Genomic DNA, 16267 nt, shown 5'->3' with positions numbered 1-16267 from the left:
ATTTCACCAGCACTGTTCAGATGGAAAATATCCATCTGTATTCTCTGCCATCACTAGGGGCTGTACCAGGGTACTCTGGAAGTACTGGCTGACTCAGAGACATTCTCAGAATCTGACAAGAAAATAGCCTGAGGCGGTCTGGTAACTTCAGGGTGATCCTTGAAGACCCTAACTGTGATATTCTGCCATCTCCTTCCTTCCTTTCTGATCCTGAACGCACTGACATTTGGATTGAAAAAAATAGCTATGTTTTTCTGCCATTTGCTACCTGTAGACTGTTTAGGAAACTTGTTCAGCAGTCTTACCTTCTTTTTTTATCTGATTGTAGCCCCTCTGGAGAGAGATTTCCATCGTAGGTAGCCCGGTGGTTGTTGCTCTGGGGGAGGATGCTATGCAAAGGAGGTTGTCCACACAAATGCTTTCAGTTGTTTTGTGCAGTGCGGACTGTGGCTACTTTGATTCCTCCTTTTTCCTTTTTTTAAAATAAATTTATTTCTTTTTGGCTGTGTTGGGTCTTCGTTGCAGTGCGCGGGCTTCTCATCACGGTGGCCTTTCTTGTTGCAGAGCACGGGCTCTAGGCGCGCGGGCTTCAGTAGTTGTGGCTCATGGGCTCTAGAGCGCAGGCTCACTAGTTGTGGCGCACGGGCTTAGTTGCTCTGCGGCATGTGGGATCTTCCCGGACCAGGGCTCGAACCCATGTCCCCTGCATCGGCAGGCGGATTCCTAACCACTGCGCCACCAGGGAAGTCCTGATTTCTCCTTTTAAAAAGGGACTATTTCTAACCCCCTTTTTGTATTGTTTGGAGTTCTGATAATATGTCTTGGAGTCCTGTGGAAGAGTGACACACAACCTGGGGATGTGCCGGAGCTTCACCTCTTGTGGTGGCTGGGGTCTGTGTGACTTACCGTGTATAACCAGGTGTGCAGAGACGGGGACCCTCCTGTACCCCTTAGCCTGAATGCAGTCTGTGTGCTCCCTGGTCCACAGGGAAAGGTCAGGAAGACAGAAAGTGGATCAGAGTGTCTTACAAGGCCGGGGTAGTCATCTTTGCATGTAACTACTACTCCCTTGCCTCTCCACTCCCCTGTTGAAAAAATGAGAGTGAAAAGGAGGACACGTACTCTCTTTTCTGCTTCTCTTGTATAGGAGATGCATCGGAGATTTGAGAATGCCCCCGATTCTGCCAAAACTAAAGCTCTGCAAACTGTTATCGAAATGAAGGTGAGAACTTCCTAAGGAATCTTATGTGTCATTTCACACTTTAATGTGTGAGTTTAAGAAAGTGGTATGTAATAATAGTTCGCTCATTTTGTAGACTGAGAATAGTAAGACTTAATGAAAATGACACATTAAAAGAACTTCAGTTTCGTTTCCTCTTGTCCAGCATTTCTTGGAGTCAGCTGTTCTCAAACCTTTTGATATCAGGGCCCCTTATTCTCTTAAAATGACTCATTTCATTTGTTTTTAAGAAAATGTCCGCCAAATACCAAGTTTGTGTGTCAGTTCTTCTCTCGAGTTAAGAATAGGGTTCCGTGAAAAAAGTACCTGATTGGGCTTGCAGCTCACAGAGCACCCAGTGCTGTCCTGGGAGCAGCGTCACACCCAGGTGCAGCAGCCGGGCCTGGCCCCTTCCTGTGTCGTCACACAGCATGGTACAGAGATACATACTCAAGGGCTGAGCATATGAAAAGTCACCAGGGACATTCCTAAGTGAGCCAGTGTTTTAAAAATGTTCTTTCTTAGTTTTCTTTTTTGTCTGAGAGTGCTGACACTGAAGAATACACTGACGGCTAGCACGGTTTGGCGCTGTTGTCCAGAGGCACAAGCGCTTTTGCCTGTCCTTTATACCTTTAGTGCACGTGTTAACACAGTGGAAAAGGCACATAAAGTCATAGTATTATTATGAAAATAGTTTTGACTTCTCAAAAGGGCTAGGAGGCACCCCCAGGCTTTCACGGACTATACTTTGAAAACTTCTGCTTTAAGTTACTGAGTAGTTAGAAATCTTTAGGCTGAACGTTATGGTGATTGGTGACTAAGCGCTTGCCTTCTGTGTTAAATTGCCTGGATTCAAAACCTGGCTTTATTTAACCAGTTGTATGACATAGAACAAGTAACCTAACCTCTCCATACCTTAATTTCTTTATTGATAAATGGTGATAACAATAGTACCTATCCCATGGGTTCTTTTGTGGTTTAAATTAGTTAAAACAAGTAAAACACTTTAAACAGGACCTGGCACATAGTAAACATTCAGTCAGTGTTAGCTGCTATGCTATTATTATTTTTATTAACAACATATTCCTTCTTGCAAGAGCTAGAAGACTCTTACAGATAGGGACCCCTCCCTCTCCCCCTCCTGCCCTCTCTGTCTCTTTTTTTAACTTCTTTGTATCCCCTAAAAAATTTGACACGGTGTTTTGCATCATGTGCCTTCATTTAATATTTGTTGATGTGGCAAGAGTCTTTAGTTTTTGGTATATAAATAGTTTTATGTAAATAGATGCTTCTCAAGTACAGTTATCAGAATGGTTCTCTTAATTTAGAAGATTTCCTCTTAAAACTTTGTCTTTATTGTTGTATACATCTTTATTCTCACTGGGGAAAGGGTTTACCAAACAAATACCAAATTAGTGGATTCTGGGTTCTTTATAGTTAGACAATTCATAGTCTTGAACATAATCTTGTAAACAGCCTCTAGAAAGGTGTAATTACATACTCACATTTCCCACAAGTTTATTGGTACATGTTATTTCCTGATCCCTGTTGGAACCTAAAAACACACGAGTGTACCTGTGTTCACAGAATTATTTTGCTTGCCTTTTGATGGCACAGGGAAGTGTACTGGTTTTAACTGGCAGTAGATCTATTTTAAGTTGTGTTAGCCTCCAGCCATTCTGCTAAGAAGCAAGAGACTGAGATTCTGGTGGCCGAGTGGGGTCAGGTGGATGTTATGTTGAAATTGCAGATGAAATAGCTGAGATGCTGAGGGTGTGGCATGAGCTTGAGAGGATCATGAAGAGCTAGACTGGTCTTTGGGGGAAATGGGAAAGGAGGTGATGGTGGACAATAAAAGAGCCCAGCTGTCTTCAAGGTGACGTAATATTCTTTTCTCTCTCCTCCTCCTCTCCCTCCTCCTTTCTCCCACTTTCTTCCCTCTGCTTCCTTCTCCCTTCTCTAACTTCTTCTTTTCCCTTTAGCAGTGGAGGAGCAGGGAGGAATTACTGGACTGCTGTAGGGTTAGAGTTTTGCTGGGTAGATATGGCAGAATTACTGGGATGCAAGTGAATTGAGGGTGGAGGTGAAGGAGTAGTTGGGATGATGAGTCCAGGAATGTAGCCTGGATAGGAAGGAAGAGAATTCAGAATGGATGGACAGGTTGGGAGAAAATGTAGAAGTTAGGGAGGTGGAGGACTCTGTGAGGTACAAGAGCAGCAGTTAATGTGAGTGACGGTGTGTCAGGCCTGGGAGGAGAGGCCTGGGTGATGTGGTCTTGTAAACTGGATAGCTAAAATGGACCGGAGGATGAGGGCGTTGGCATTACGGATGTCAAGGAATTCGGACATTGAAATCCTAGGATTATGGCAAGAGTGGCATTTGAAGGAGAGATCTATTGTCAGCCGGGTGCTGAAGACTTCTTCAGCGGGCGGGAGTGACGGGGAAGCCCCTAGATGGCAGCCGTGCGGAGGGAGAGTGAAGAGGAGTGTGAGCTTTAAATGGGAGCAGCATGGAGGAACCTGGAGGATGCCCACACTTCTCCCTGCCACTCTGTGATGCTGGTGGATTAGTGAACTTCAATGGAGAGCGTTGGGGGAAATTATATCCTTCGGGAAAGCCTGGGTTTACTTAGAGCAGGGAGACAACTTTTGAAAAAAAGTTGAGCATTTGGGAAATTTAACAAGGAAAAGAGGATTTCAGTGGACTCAGTGGGGTTGGTTGATTAATGATGGGAGACCCAGGGCTGGGGAAGTATAGAGTAGTAAGATGATAAAGAATTTATTTATTTAGTTATTATACATTCTAGGAGTAAGAAACCTCCTTGGAAGGGGCTGTCCTCAAATAAACCCAGCCTGAGTACTGGTCGGTGCTACAACTAGTCCAACATATCTGGCGTTAATTTTCTGGCCTCATCCCAGAAAGTAGCCTGGCAGGTTCTTTTTCTGCCTCATGGCTTTCAGAGCTGCAGTTATGGTCCCTTTTTAGGTGCAGATTTTATGGTGCATGATTTGATAGTGAGTGTCTGATTTGGTCAAGAGCTGCCTCTCTGTCTGTGTTGGGATTTTCAGATAGTGCATTTGAAGCCGTTTATTTGTTTATTCTTCATGGGCCGGGATAGTTTTAAACCAAGTAAATCAAAATCCTGGTTTAGGTTTAGAGTGTCTCTGATTGTGTTAATTTAATATGTTTAATTTTGAACCAAATGTAAGTTTCATTTGAATAGATTTGTAAAAGAAAATTTTCGTTGTGGTATTTTTAAAGGTAATGCAATGCAAGTCAGAGGAGTTACAGCCCTTGCCTCTCCCCCGAACCTAAAAATAGCTAGCTGTAAGTGTCTCATGATAAATCCTTTAACTCTTATCGGCATACTCTCAGATAACAAGGAAGGTCAGTCAAGACGGGCTTGAGGTAATGTGAAAAGAGGAAGTCAGTCTCAAAATTTCTTCCTAAAGGAATGGTTTCTCTAAACTTCCAAATAAAATAAAGCTATACTGAATTTATGCTCTTTAAGGTCTTTACTTCTTAGGTGAATAAGCATATGCAACTATAGATGTAAAAGTATCTATTCTTTGTAGGAGTTTTTCTGTAATTGATGACATCTAAAGTAATCTGGGGATAAACTGGATACTGTGACAGACAAAACCAAGAAAATGAGTATAGACGGATGTTGTACTAGGAGGTGATATTCGTGGTGATGCTGATTTACAAGGACAGTGACGTTTCTTTTTAGAAATCATTATGAGATATTTGCAATGCATGGTGAAGTATAGCGAATAAGTAAGATTACTAATGCAGTAAGTAGCCTCCTCTTATCTGCAGGGGATAGGTTCCACGACCCTCAGTGGATGCCTGAAACCACAGATGGTACCAAAGCCTATATATACTATGTTTTTTCCTATACATACCTATGATTAATTTTATAAATTAGACACAGTGTGTAAGGGATTAGCAACAGTAATTAATAGTAAAATAGAACAGTTATAACAGTATGCTGTGATGGAAGTTATGTGAATAGGTCTCATTCTCTCTCTCTCTCTCTCTCTCTCAGTATCTTACTGCACAAATCTAATGCCTTCTTCATCTAAACTAAGCACTTGTCATGCACTGTAGCCGTAACATTTGCAGTTTGAGGTGCAACAGCAAAACTGGCACGAATTTCTTTTTCCTTCATCCCAATTTCACTGCTGGAAGATTCATTCTGACTGTAGATCTTAGCAACCTCAGCATGTGAGTTTTTCTCTTAGTGAGAACTTCCACCTCTTCACTTAAAAGAAGCACCTTACGGCTTCTCTTTGTCAAATCTGAATTGCCAGCATACTACTCTTGTGCTTTGGGGACGGTATTAAATAAAATACTGTCACGTAAAAATGGTCACTTGAACACAAGCACTGTGATGCCAGGACTGTCCATCTGATAACCGAGACGGCTGCCGTGAGTGCCTAACGGGCGCGGGTACACTGGACAAAGGGATGATTCACGTTCCGGTGGGACAGAATGGGATGGTGTGAGAGCTCATCATGTTGATTGGAACAGCGGTGCACAGTTTAAAACTTCTGAATTGTTTTTTCTGGAATTTTCCATTTGATATTTTCTGACCGCAGTTGACCTCAGGTAACTGAAACCACAGAAAGCAGAACCACGGAAAGTAAAACTGTGGAAAAGGTGGGACCACTGTGTGATAAAGTGTAACTGTTAACGTAATTATTCATCCCTTTGCTTTTCTGCAGTGGGACGTTATCAGATCTTTATTATTGTAGATAAGGGTTATACGCATTATTGTGTAAATCTTTGAAACCTTACTCTTTTCCCCACTCCTTTGGGGGCAGAAATAAGCCTTTTAGGGGGGTCAAGTAAAACGATAAAATATTATAGCTAGAAAAGGTTTTACTGTTAATATTACAGATGTTTTCACTAGAAGTTTGTTGACCATAAAGTACTTAGAAACTTTAACTAGTTTTCCATTGCTTCTACTTCTTTAGTTAATACTCTCAATTTTAATCAAAAGGGTGCGGAGGAAAGGATAGAGGAAAAATCATACTATAGATCTCAGTCCTCCTCCTCTCCACCATATGGCCATGAAGGATATATTTTAGAAGCAAGGCACCAGTTGCAATATTTCTACATATTTGTTTATCTTTATTAAACTTCACATCTGTAAAGACAGACTTGTGCAACCTCTCTGACTTTTTGCGAATACTTTAATGTCTAAATCTTCCTTTGTCCTCAGGATTCAGAAATTTCCTCTATGGAGCGTGGGCTCCGAGACTTGGAAGAGGAGATTCAGATGCTGAAATCGAACGGGGCTTTGAGTACTGAAGAACGAGAGGAAGAAATGAGGCAAATGGAGGTCTATCGGAGCCATTCTAAATTTATGAAAAACAAGGTCATGGTGTGTGATACCGTAATTTTTAAATGGGGTTTGAAAAATTGATGCATGTTCCTACTTCTTTAATGATGATGGACCTCACGCTGTTTTATCAGGCTTCAGGGAAGAATACTTGTACCGTAATTCTTTCAGATAGAACTTTCCCAGAATTAAAGTCAGAATTACTGATGTTGTATAGTTATTTCAAATTTCACTTTAAAGAAAATTACTTGTATGAGGCTAAGCGTGTATTATCACAGTTTAACATTTCATGTCTACCAGTACTTCTGAGGCGATTAGTAGGATTACATCCAGATGAGTTTTTCTCACTATATGAAACATCGCGTTCTCTATGTCTTGTGAACAAATTTAGAAGTCAAATTCAGCCTAAGAGACTGAATCCACCTCCCCTTTTTTTTCCTGAAATGGCTTAAATAAAATCGTGTTTTCCCTTCAAACACAGTTCCCTAAAGGAAAGCCCTTTGCGCTCTCCCTTGGAGAAGACCCATGTGTATCAGGTTTATTGTTTCCCACGTGCAGTTGGGGTGTATGTACAGTAGGATAGGCATCGCTGAGACATATCAGTCTGTATTATAACCTCAGTCACAGTATTCCTTCTTTAGAGCCAAAGGCATTTATTTTGATCCTATGAACTATTTTAGGCAAATTGGAGGACTTAGTTTATTACAGTTATCAGTTTATCAGGTCTGTGGTGTTTTAAAGATCATAATTTCAATTATAAAATATTAGCTAGAAAATAAGTGTTCCTCCCCCTCCCCCTGCCCCCCATATCCCAATTGTGTTAGTTCCCTAATTTCTCAGAAGTGAAAACTGTTCCTTAAATGATACAGTTTCTGGCTTCTTTCTGTGATACCCATACCTGCATATAAGTCAGTAGAATATTCCTCTGTTATTTTAAGAATCTGTTATCAATGACTACGGCCAATTTCATGTAACTTTTAGAACTTAAAAATTCACATATCCAACTTTCTGTTAGTTTTGATTTATCATTCTAACTTGAGAACAAAATAAAATATCATCTCTGCTTCCCATTTGCTGATTAGCACATTTCAGTCCATTACCCTGTGAAAATAGTGAGCCCATCTAGGGTCCTTTGAAGAGGAAATTAGGGGAACAGATTTGATTGTGTTATATGAGTTATTGTTATTTCCAGTTACTGCTCTGGCTCAAAAGCAGATAATAAGAAGACTTAAGTTGACACATGAGTGAAAAAGAATAACAATGTCGTGACAGGTAGAGCAACTGAAGGAGGAGCTAAATTCGAAAGAGGCTCAAGGGGAGGAGCTGAAAAAGAGAGCGGCTGGTCTTCAGGCAGAGGTCTTTGCCGAAAGATTTACCCTTTGCGTGCAGTGATCCCACAGTGGGACCCTGCTGCTCTGGCTCTGGGTGCTCACACTTTCACTCTGTGGTCGGCAGCTTTGCCCGGGACTAGCACTGACCAGCCTGCTCTGCTCTTTAACTGACTCCTGTTCACCGGTTTGACCCACGTGCCACCCTGTGTGCAGCGAGCCCTCATGTGCTCTGGAAGCCCTGTCCCTGGTTTTTGTTTTGTTTTGTTTTGTTTTTTATTTTTTATTTTTTTGGCCGTGCCACACGGCATGCGGGATCCTAGCTCCGCGACCAGGGATTGAACCCGCGCCCCCTGCAGTGGGAGCGCGGCGTCTTAACCACTGGACCGCCGGGGAAGGCCCCCTGGTTTTTTATTGTTGCTTTGTCACTGTGTGGATGGTGCTTCAAAGCTGTTTTTTCTCGACTTCTTTCCTGTTAACCAGAAACTTGTTGATTTATGTGAATGGTCTCTTTCTCTTCTTAGGTACAAAGAATGTGCAGATGTTCTAGGTCCATCACCCAGGGTTTATTTGAGTCTGATTTCTTGAGTGAAGTGCTTTACCTTCATATGTAGACATCATCTTTAAGTCCCCGATAGGTGATTTTGCAACAAATTTTACTTTCTTTGGAACAGATGTATAGAAGTGATTAGCTTATTTAGTTATCTGGTCAGTTAGAAGTAGCGTGAAACTTAAAGTCTCTAAATCTATTCAGTAGCTCAATCATCTGTCTAGAGAACTTGAAATTCCATTTCAAACTGTGATAAAATGATTATAATAAAATAGCTGACACTTGAGTACTTATTATAAGCATTTTATAACCTACTAAGGTAGGTATATTCTCAACCCAATTTATGGATAAGGAAGCTGAGGTAACACAGTGGTGCTCAGGAAGCACAGTTAGTAAGAGGCAGAGTTTGATTTTTACACAAGCCATTTGGGTCCAGAACCTGTGCTGGTAAGCTCTGCACTCCACTGCCCTATACTAGGCTGTGCACGCATTTGTCTCCCAAGTGTCAGGAAAAAAACTGCTTCTGAAAATTACGGTAGGATAAGACTGGAATGCAGCATTAAAAGAAAAAAAAAAAAACACTTGTGCTAATTTAGTGTGTTTGCTATTTATGGACCACTTTATAGTATAGATAGAAAAGTGAGATATTTTGTCTAAAAGGGTCCAATTTGGTTTGTTGTAACCATGTATTGTGTAGAGGAGAAGTTGATCTATAACTTTTTTTCCCTCAGCTAGTATTATTAATTTCTTTTTGTGTCGAACAACAGGCTAAACATTCTCTACATTTTTTTGGTTTAATCTGTACGCAGTACAGTGGCACTGGTTTGCTTTCTCCATCTTACTGATTAGGAAACCAAGGCTTAGAGAGGTAGTTACCCAAGAAGACACACTCGTTCGTTCTCACGTGGGATTGACTGCAAAAGCCTTATGCTCCTAACTTTTAAGGAAAATTTGTGCTTCTAAACTCTTCTATTTAGGATATTTTCTTCTTTTTCTCAGTCTTTATGGTCAGTATAGCATTATTTGAGGATTATTTAGTAATGCAGATGATGAGGAAACTGAGATTTTATATTTATTTTTGATCACATGGTCTAGAGGTAGCTGGAAATTTGAGTAATCTTTAAGCCATAGTTCTTTAGCTGATGAGGTGAGAACATTTTGAACGTTTCTCCTGACTATTCATTCATACCACCAGTGCGTTTTTAGTGCATTCTGTTTGTTAGGGGTGGGATGTTGGTAAAGGGATGTCATGAAAGATGCTACACCATTACAGTATGTGGCAGCTCCTGGGTACGTATCTGAGTTACAGGATGGAAGTAGCTGCTGTTTACAGCTATCTTCCAGTGATGTCCTTAGCAGCTGCGAGTATTTTGCATACAGTGAGCACACAGAAATGTTTGTTGAATGAATGAATATTCTATTTGTAAGTAGAGATTTCATGCATATGAGAAAAATGCTTGTCTTCCTGATGAAACAGAACAGTAAATTATACGTTTATTTTTAGTCCTCCTTAAAAGTAATTTTAATTACAGTCAAATGTATTTCATACTTTCTCATGGGAAATTGTTCTCAAAAACTTTGTCCCTTATGCCTAAGATTATTTCAGTCAAAATACTTTAGATACATTCAACTTTTTAAAAAGTATTTTTTGTTTCATCAGTGGTACTGAGATTACTGACTTCTTGTGAAATTTATACTTCCAAGAGTCTATATTTTAGTGCATAGCTACCTTGCTTAGGCAGTAGATACAATGTAAAAACAGATATGATTTCTGTTAATTTGGCTTACATTTAGAATAAAAGAGTAAAAATTCTTAGAAACACGGTAGAAATGTAAAGGAGATGTTTGATGTTAAATGTTTTCTAAGTTAAGATGAGAAAAATTTCTGGGGGAGTGAGTGGCACCTGTTGATGTATGGATTACTCTGTCAGAGTAATTCAAATTTGATTACACACGTAGATTCTTAGAGAATGAGATTTTATGCGTTCTTTATTTAGGTTATATACTTTTATCCATTTAGTTGATATGACATGTTGTAGGTAATATAACTTTGTAGGTGGAATCTTTCTTTTAGGTCAGTACCCCTAACTCCTCAAAATTATATAATTTTTAGAAAGCACATGTTTATAATGCCTTATAACACTAAAGTGGCTTTCTAAGAAGGACTTTATGTATACTTTCATTTGAGAATGAAAAAAACAACAATGAAAAAATAAATGTGCAGCTTTTGAGTTTAAATAGCAATAGTAGGAAGTTTCTTTTTTCTTTCTGTATTCCATCTACACTAATCCTGCTGTATGATTTGAAGTTTCTTATGACTTAATAAGATGAAAACTGCTTTAGTCGTGTTCAGATGCTTACTGCTGTCTCATAGTCATCTAAGTGAATTGGGATTTTTCTTCTTCCATTCCTTTTCTAATGGATTTCAAAAGTTTAGGGGAGACAATAAATGAAAACTGGAAATTTTGCTATTAGTTGAATAAGCTTTGTTTTTTGGGGGGGGGTGGTCAGCTAAGATTAGATGGTGCAAAAAGATGAATTGTGTCCTGTCATAAAGTTAATGCTGTATATCTTGACATGGATCTGTCAAAGATCCAGATCAGAGGTGGTGGTTTTATTTCTTTTTTCCTTACACTGCTTTTTCTTCTTCTCTAGATTGGTCAGGTGAAGCAGGAGCTGTCCAGAAAGGACAGAGAACTACTAGCCCTACAGACAAAGCTAGAAACACTCACCAACCAGTTCTCAGACAGCAAGCAGCACATTGAAGTGCTGAAGGAGTCCTTGACTGCTAAGGAGCCTCGAGGGCTGCCATCCTGCAGAACGAGGTAAAAGGAGTTGTGGGATTTGCACGGAGCCCATTCCTTGGCACCTTTTCTTGTGTGTTACCTGTGCACTTCTTGTTGTGTTGAGATACGGGAGCTATGAATAATGTTATGATGGATTCTTTAGCGATGTGGTCAGTTATAGTACTAAACTATAACCATCTTGTTTCTATTGTTCTTGTATCTAACAGATTAAACCGGTGCAGTTAATATATGTTTTTGATACTTCAGACTTTGACTAAGTCTGTGCTTCTAAGTAGACTTTAAACTAATGTTATGAAATGAAACGATAGTTGTAAAAGCATTTGTTTTCACCCGTGGTAAATCTTTCAGTCATGAATGGGAGTGAGCTTGGTCAGCCTGTGTTGGGTTATTAAGTGTCCTTAATTTTTGGTATTATGAATAGCTTTAAGTAGGCAAACTGTGGAATCTAGAAATGTTTGAGATAAATCTTGTTTTGAACTGCAGATTATTAGACATGTGCCTTCATGTCCTGTTTGAAAATAAAGTTAGCATTTTTAGAAATATTAGAAGATTATCTAGTCTGCCAGCCTTGATTAGAGGTAGGAACACACTAAATAATTCCAGGCAGATGAGAATCTATCATATTTGCAATGAGAAGGAATTGATGATGCTATTTGGATTTACTGTCTTAAGGAAAATATTTTCTAAAGATCTCAATGAAATAGAGAATTTAGGTAGGAATAGGTAAGCAGTTCTGCTGTATAGAAGAAAAATAAAGCGTATAGTATGGATTAATTTTTTCTTTTCTTTTCAAGAACAAGATAATAGATAAATAAAGGCATAGTGTAATGAAGAAAGGAATGGGTAGTAAAAAGAAGGCATAAAAACATCTTAGACCCAGAAGTTCAGAATCTTCAAGCGAGGAGGAATGGGAAAATGACCAAAATGTTTCGTGTAGTATTTTATTTTTTTACAGTTAGGGATTTTGTTGAAAATGAGAGATTTGGATGATGTATTTATAATTTTCCTTACAACTTATACTTTTTCTATTTTGATCACGTTTCATTTTATCATGATACCTCAGAGGGATATTTTGGGGTAGATAAGGCTCTGGCTCTGGAGTCACAGTTACTGAGTGTGAACTTCAGTTTTACCACTTGCTACCAGGTGCAGGGTCCTGGGCACATTACTTAAGTTCATTGTGCCTCGTTTTACACCTGTAAGATGAAGAGGCGTTCCTGCCTCATTAGGTTGTTAGCATTAAACTAATTTATTCACTCCTAGTGCCTGGCACATAGTAAGGTCTTTGTCTGTCAGTTATTGGCATCCTTCTAATTCTTGTAATACTATCAGCTAATATATGTAAACTGTTAAAACGGTAAGAGAACATTGTTGCTTTTCTTTTCATTGGCATAAATTTTATGTAGAAGGTCTGCTATTTAACATTTTTATCAAGCTAAATTAAGGTTTATTCAGGGAATTGCAAATACAGAATTATCTGGAAAATGTTACCTGCAAATTTATTAATTTGTGGCTTTATTAGAGATTTTCACATCAGTGCCTGGTATGGATGCAGTACTACAAAAGGGTCAGAAGAGGGCGCCAGTGTTTTGGAGCTGAGCCTGTTGGCAAGTGCTGCTGTGATAGTTTTGGATGGAGGTGGCAGGTGTGGGAACCAGGGAACCAGGCAGTTGGTTAATGATAATGCAAACACTTAAAAGCTTGTCACAGTCTAATAGATGACTTCTTCCCCTTGGCAACCCATCCTTCTCTTTGTAACCCTCTCTGAAATAGTGTTCTTATTAGCTAGGTCTCACACAGATGGGCTTGTGATTGGTTTCTTGTACCATAGAGAACAAAGACTGTATTTGTGGTCATTCTTGGATGGTTTTTATATTTGTTTTTAGGACTAACTGAGTTTCAGCAATTACCCCTGTAAGTTATTAGGACTACTGCTCAAATATAAGGGTCTCATTCTAAAAGATAACAGTAGAAAAGCTAACTTCCTTTTGAATTTGGGGTGATTATATGAATGTTATATGCCTGTTTATCAGGATTTGCTATTTTTTCTTAAATTACTCTGGTGACACTTGACAAGGCTCACTTTTTCCAAAGCAGCTTTCTCCTGTTGGATCCCATAAAAGACAGTTTGAACCAGCTCTTTGAAAGTTCTCACCTATTTCTATAATTGCTATCTTTCTGTTCCTATAATTGCTCTTTTTTAAAAAAATAATTTTATTTATTTATTTTTGGCTGCATTAGGTCTTCGTTGCTGCGCGCGGGCTTTCTCTAGTTGCGGCGAGCAAGGGCTACTCTTTGTTGTGGTGCACAGGCTTCTCATTGCGGTGACTTCTCTTGTTGCAGAGCACAGGCTCTAGGCTTGCAGGCTTCAGTAGTTGTGGTACGCGGGCTCATTAGTTGTGGCTCGCAGGCTCTAGAGCACAGGCTCAGTAGTTGTGGTGGCGCACGGGCTTAGTTGCTCCGCGGCATGTGGGATCTTCCCAGACCAGGGCTCGATCCTGTGTCTTCTGCATTGGCAGGAGGATTCTTAACCACTGCGCCACCAGGGAGGCCCCCTATAATTGCTCTTTATCGATCTCATCCTCCTCTCTGAAGCTACCCTAGACTTTCATCCAGCTCTCAAATCACAAAATTAAGCACATATGAAAAAGAACATGGATTCAGGAGTTTGTTTTTTTTTTTTTTTTTTTTTTTTAATTTTAAAATTCTTGAAGGAAAAACGGGATGTGGGAAAAGACCTGGTGTTTTTCCTGTTCAGGGTCCATGGAATGAGGTCCTTTTGTGTTGGGCAGTGTACAGTGTATAGTATGTATGGAATTGCTCCAGTTTTATGAACATCTCCTTTAATCGGTTGACCTTCACAGAGGTGGTCTGGATTTAGTAGCACTGTGGTCAAAGCATGGGCTTTGGAGTCAGACCTAGGCTTGAAATAGCCTTCTACATTTATTAGTTATGTGACCTTGGATGAGTTATCTTACCTCTGTAATCCTCCATTTTCTCATCTGTCACTGAGAAGAATAATAATACCAACTTCCTAAGGTAGGCGCAGTGGTTAAGAATCCGCCTGCCAAAGCAGGGGACACGGGTTCGAGCCCTGGTCCAGGAAGATCCCACATGCCGCAGAGCAACTAAGCCCGTGCGCCACAACTACTGAGCCTGCGCTCTAGAGCCCGTGAGCCACAGCTACTGAGCCCATGTGCCACAACTACTGAAGCCTACGCGCCTAGAGCCCGTGCTCCGCAACAAGAGAATCCACCGCAATGAGAAGCCCGCGTACCGCAACTAAGAGTAGCCCCCGCTTGCCGCAACTAAAAAAAAGCCCACGCGCAACAACAAAGACCCAACACAGCCAAATAAATAAATACATAAATTAAAAAAATAATTTATGAAATACAGGAAAAATGCAGAAAATAATATAGTAGACAGTACTCAGATTTAACTTACATTTATGTGTGACCACATTAGGTGATCTTTAAAGGTCCTTTCAAAGAAAAGATTAAAACAAAAAAAGCTCATTCTAAACTAAATATTCAGTGAAAGCAGAAACTTTTGTTAGAATCTCAGGTTTTTAGAACTGGTTGGGGCTAGGAATAGGCTAGGAATAAATATTAGGAAGCTGTCATTATGGGGGTAGTGGCTAAAGCCTTAGGGATGAATTGGTTTCTCCAGAGGAAGGTTGTATCGAGTGAGATGTAAAGAGGGGGAAATGACAGCGGATCCAGTGAAGAAAACTGAAAAGGTGTGGTCAGAGAGTTAGAAAGGCAGTGAGTCATATAATTGCAAAAGAGGAATTATAGGAAACATGCCATTGTCACTGGCATGCAGTTACTAGTGCTAATGTGCTCTTAGGTAGATCTGTTTATTGATGTAAAACAAAAGAAGGTTAAGATGGGTTGAGATAATTAATACTTTTGTGGTCAGAAGTAAAAGGCCAAAACAGCAAGGTAGCCATTTTTCTGTTCATGTCCTTTGGTAGAGAAAGTCTTGTGGAGGAAAAACCTTCTGATTTTGTTGAAGTTGGCCTAACCTGTTTGCCACAGACCTTGATGCTTGGCAAGCTGGTTAGATGCTGTTCCTCCAGCTCAGTTGATGTGAATAAAAAAGGTCTTATTCCTCCTGCCAAGAATGGTGTTAGGGTGATGACTGTGTGTCCTGCTAGTCTGTGAGGGGTTTTCCTGAATATGTTTTTTGCGGTTTGCAAAATACGGACCTCACGCAAAATTATACTCTGAATTTAGTTCACACCAAACCAGAAGATCAGTGTAGAATTCAGAGCAATTAATCTAGTAGTAGCAAAGTGGTTTTTGTGGTTATTTTTATCTCAGCTCTCCAGACTAGCCCATTTAAATTCTGCATTGCATGAAAAAGCAGATCAAGAAAAAGTGTACACAGGTGATTTGAATTGAAAAGATCACTTAGTAATTAGACTATGGGCTTGGGTAGTTTCTGTGGCTAATATTTGTGATATGAAATATTTTTAATATCAAAACCTGCATTTCCCACTGCAGTAACACCAAAGGTTTGTATGTTTATAACAGGAGTTTTCATTCTTTACCTTTTTCAGTCACCAATTCTTGTGGGTCTCATACCTGACTGACATTCCCTCAAATCGGCATGCGGGTATTTATGAGTGGTTAGTGCAGGCCCATTTCCAGGTCATTTAGCAGAGTCAGGGATCTAACGTAAAAGTGCAGCTGGGGCATCTGGGTACTTTTGGTAAAGAAGCAGCAATATGAGTCCCCACAGTTATTATCCTGAGACATTGGTCCCATCAGAATGAGAAACACTTAGAAGTGATGAGGGACGTTTTCCTGCTGTATTCTGATTCCTGACCCACAGATGGAAAGCCTTTCATTTTTCTGAAATTAATGCTGAGAAGAACTGAGAGACAAGGCAGTTCAAGCTTATCTACAGGTTTAAATGTCTGGGCTTTTGACTTCTGCAATAAGAATTTAATAGTGTATTTCAAGGGTATTGGGTAAAATGTTTTTAAGGTGAGTTACTTTGTTCTTTTGC

The 16267-nt window shown here is 39.9% G+C and overlaps 1 protein-coding gene across 1 annotated transcript in view; it reads left to right on the top strand.

The window, feature by feature from the left end:
* LOC309623751 (ELKS/Rab6-interacting/CAST family member 1-like) overlaps positions 1 to 16267 on the top strand; it is a 131592-nt gene that overhangs the window by 39073 nt on the left and 76252 nt on the right. Inside the window, 4 exon segments of the mRNA XM_082380890.1 lie at positions 1148 to 1222; positions 6447 to 6608; positions 11100 to 11240; positions 11243 to 11269. Of these exon segments, the coding sequence (XP_082237016.1) occupies positions 1148 to 1222; positions 6447 to 6608; positions 11100 to 11240; positions 11243 to 11269 (405 nt within the window).

The sequence above is a fragment of the Balaenoptera borealis genome (assembly GCF_965194805.1).
Source record: "Balaenoptera borealis genome assembly, chromosome: 2".
In the NCBI taxonomy this organism is placed as follows: Eukaryota; Metazoa; Chordata; class Mammalia; order Artiodactyla; family Balaenopteridae; genus Balaenoptera; species Balaenoptera borealis.
The sequence above is the reverse complement of the archived record's forward strand: the minus strand, read 5'-3'. Positions and strand labels throughout refer to the sequence as shown.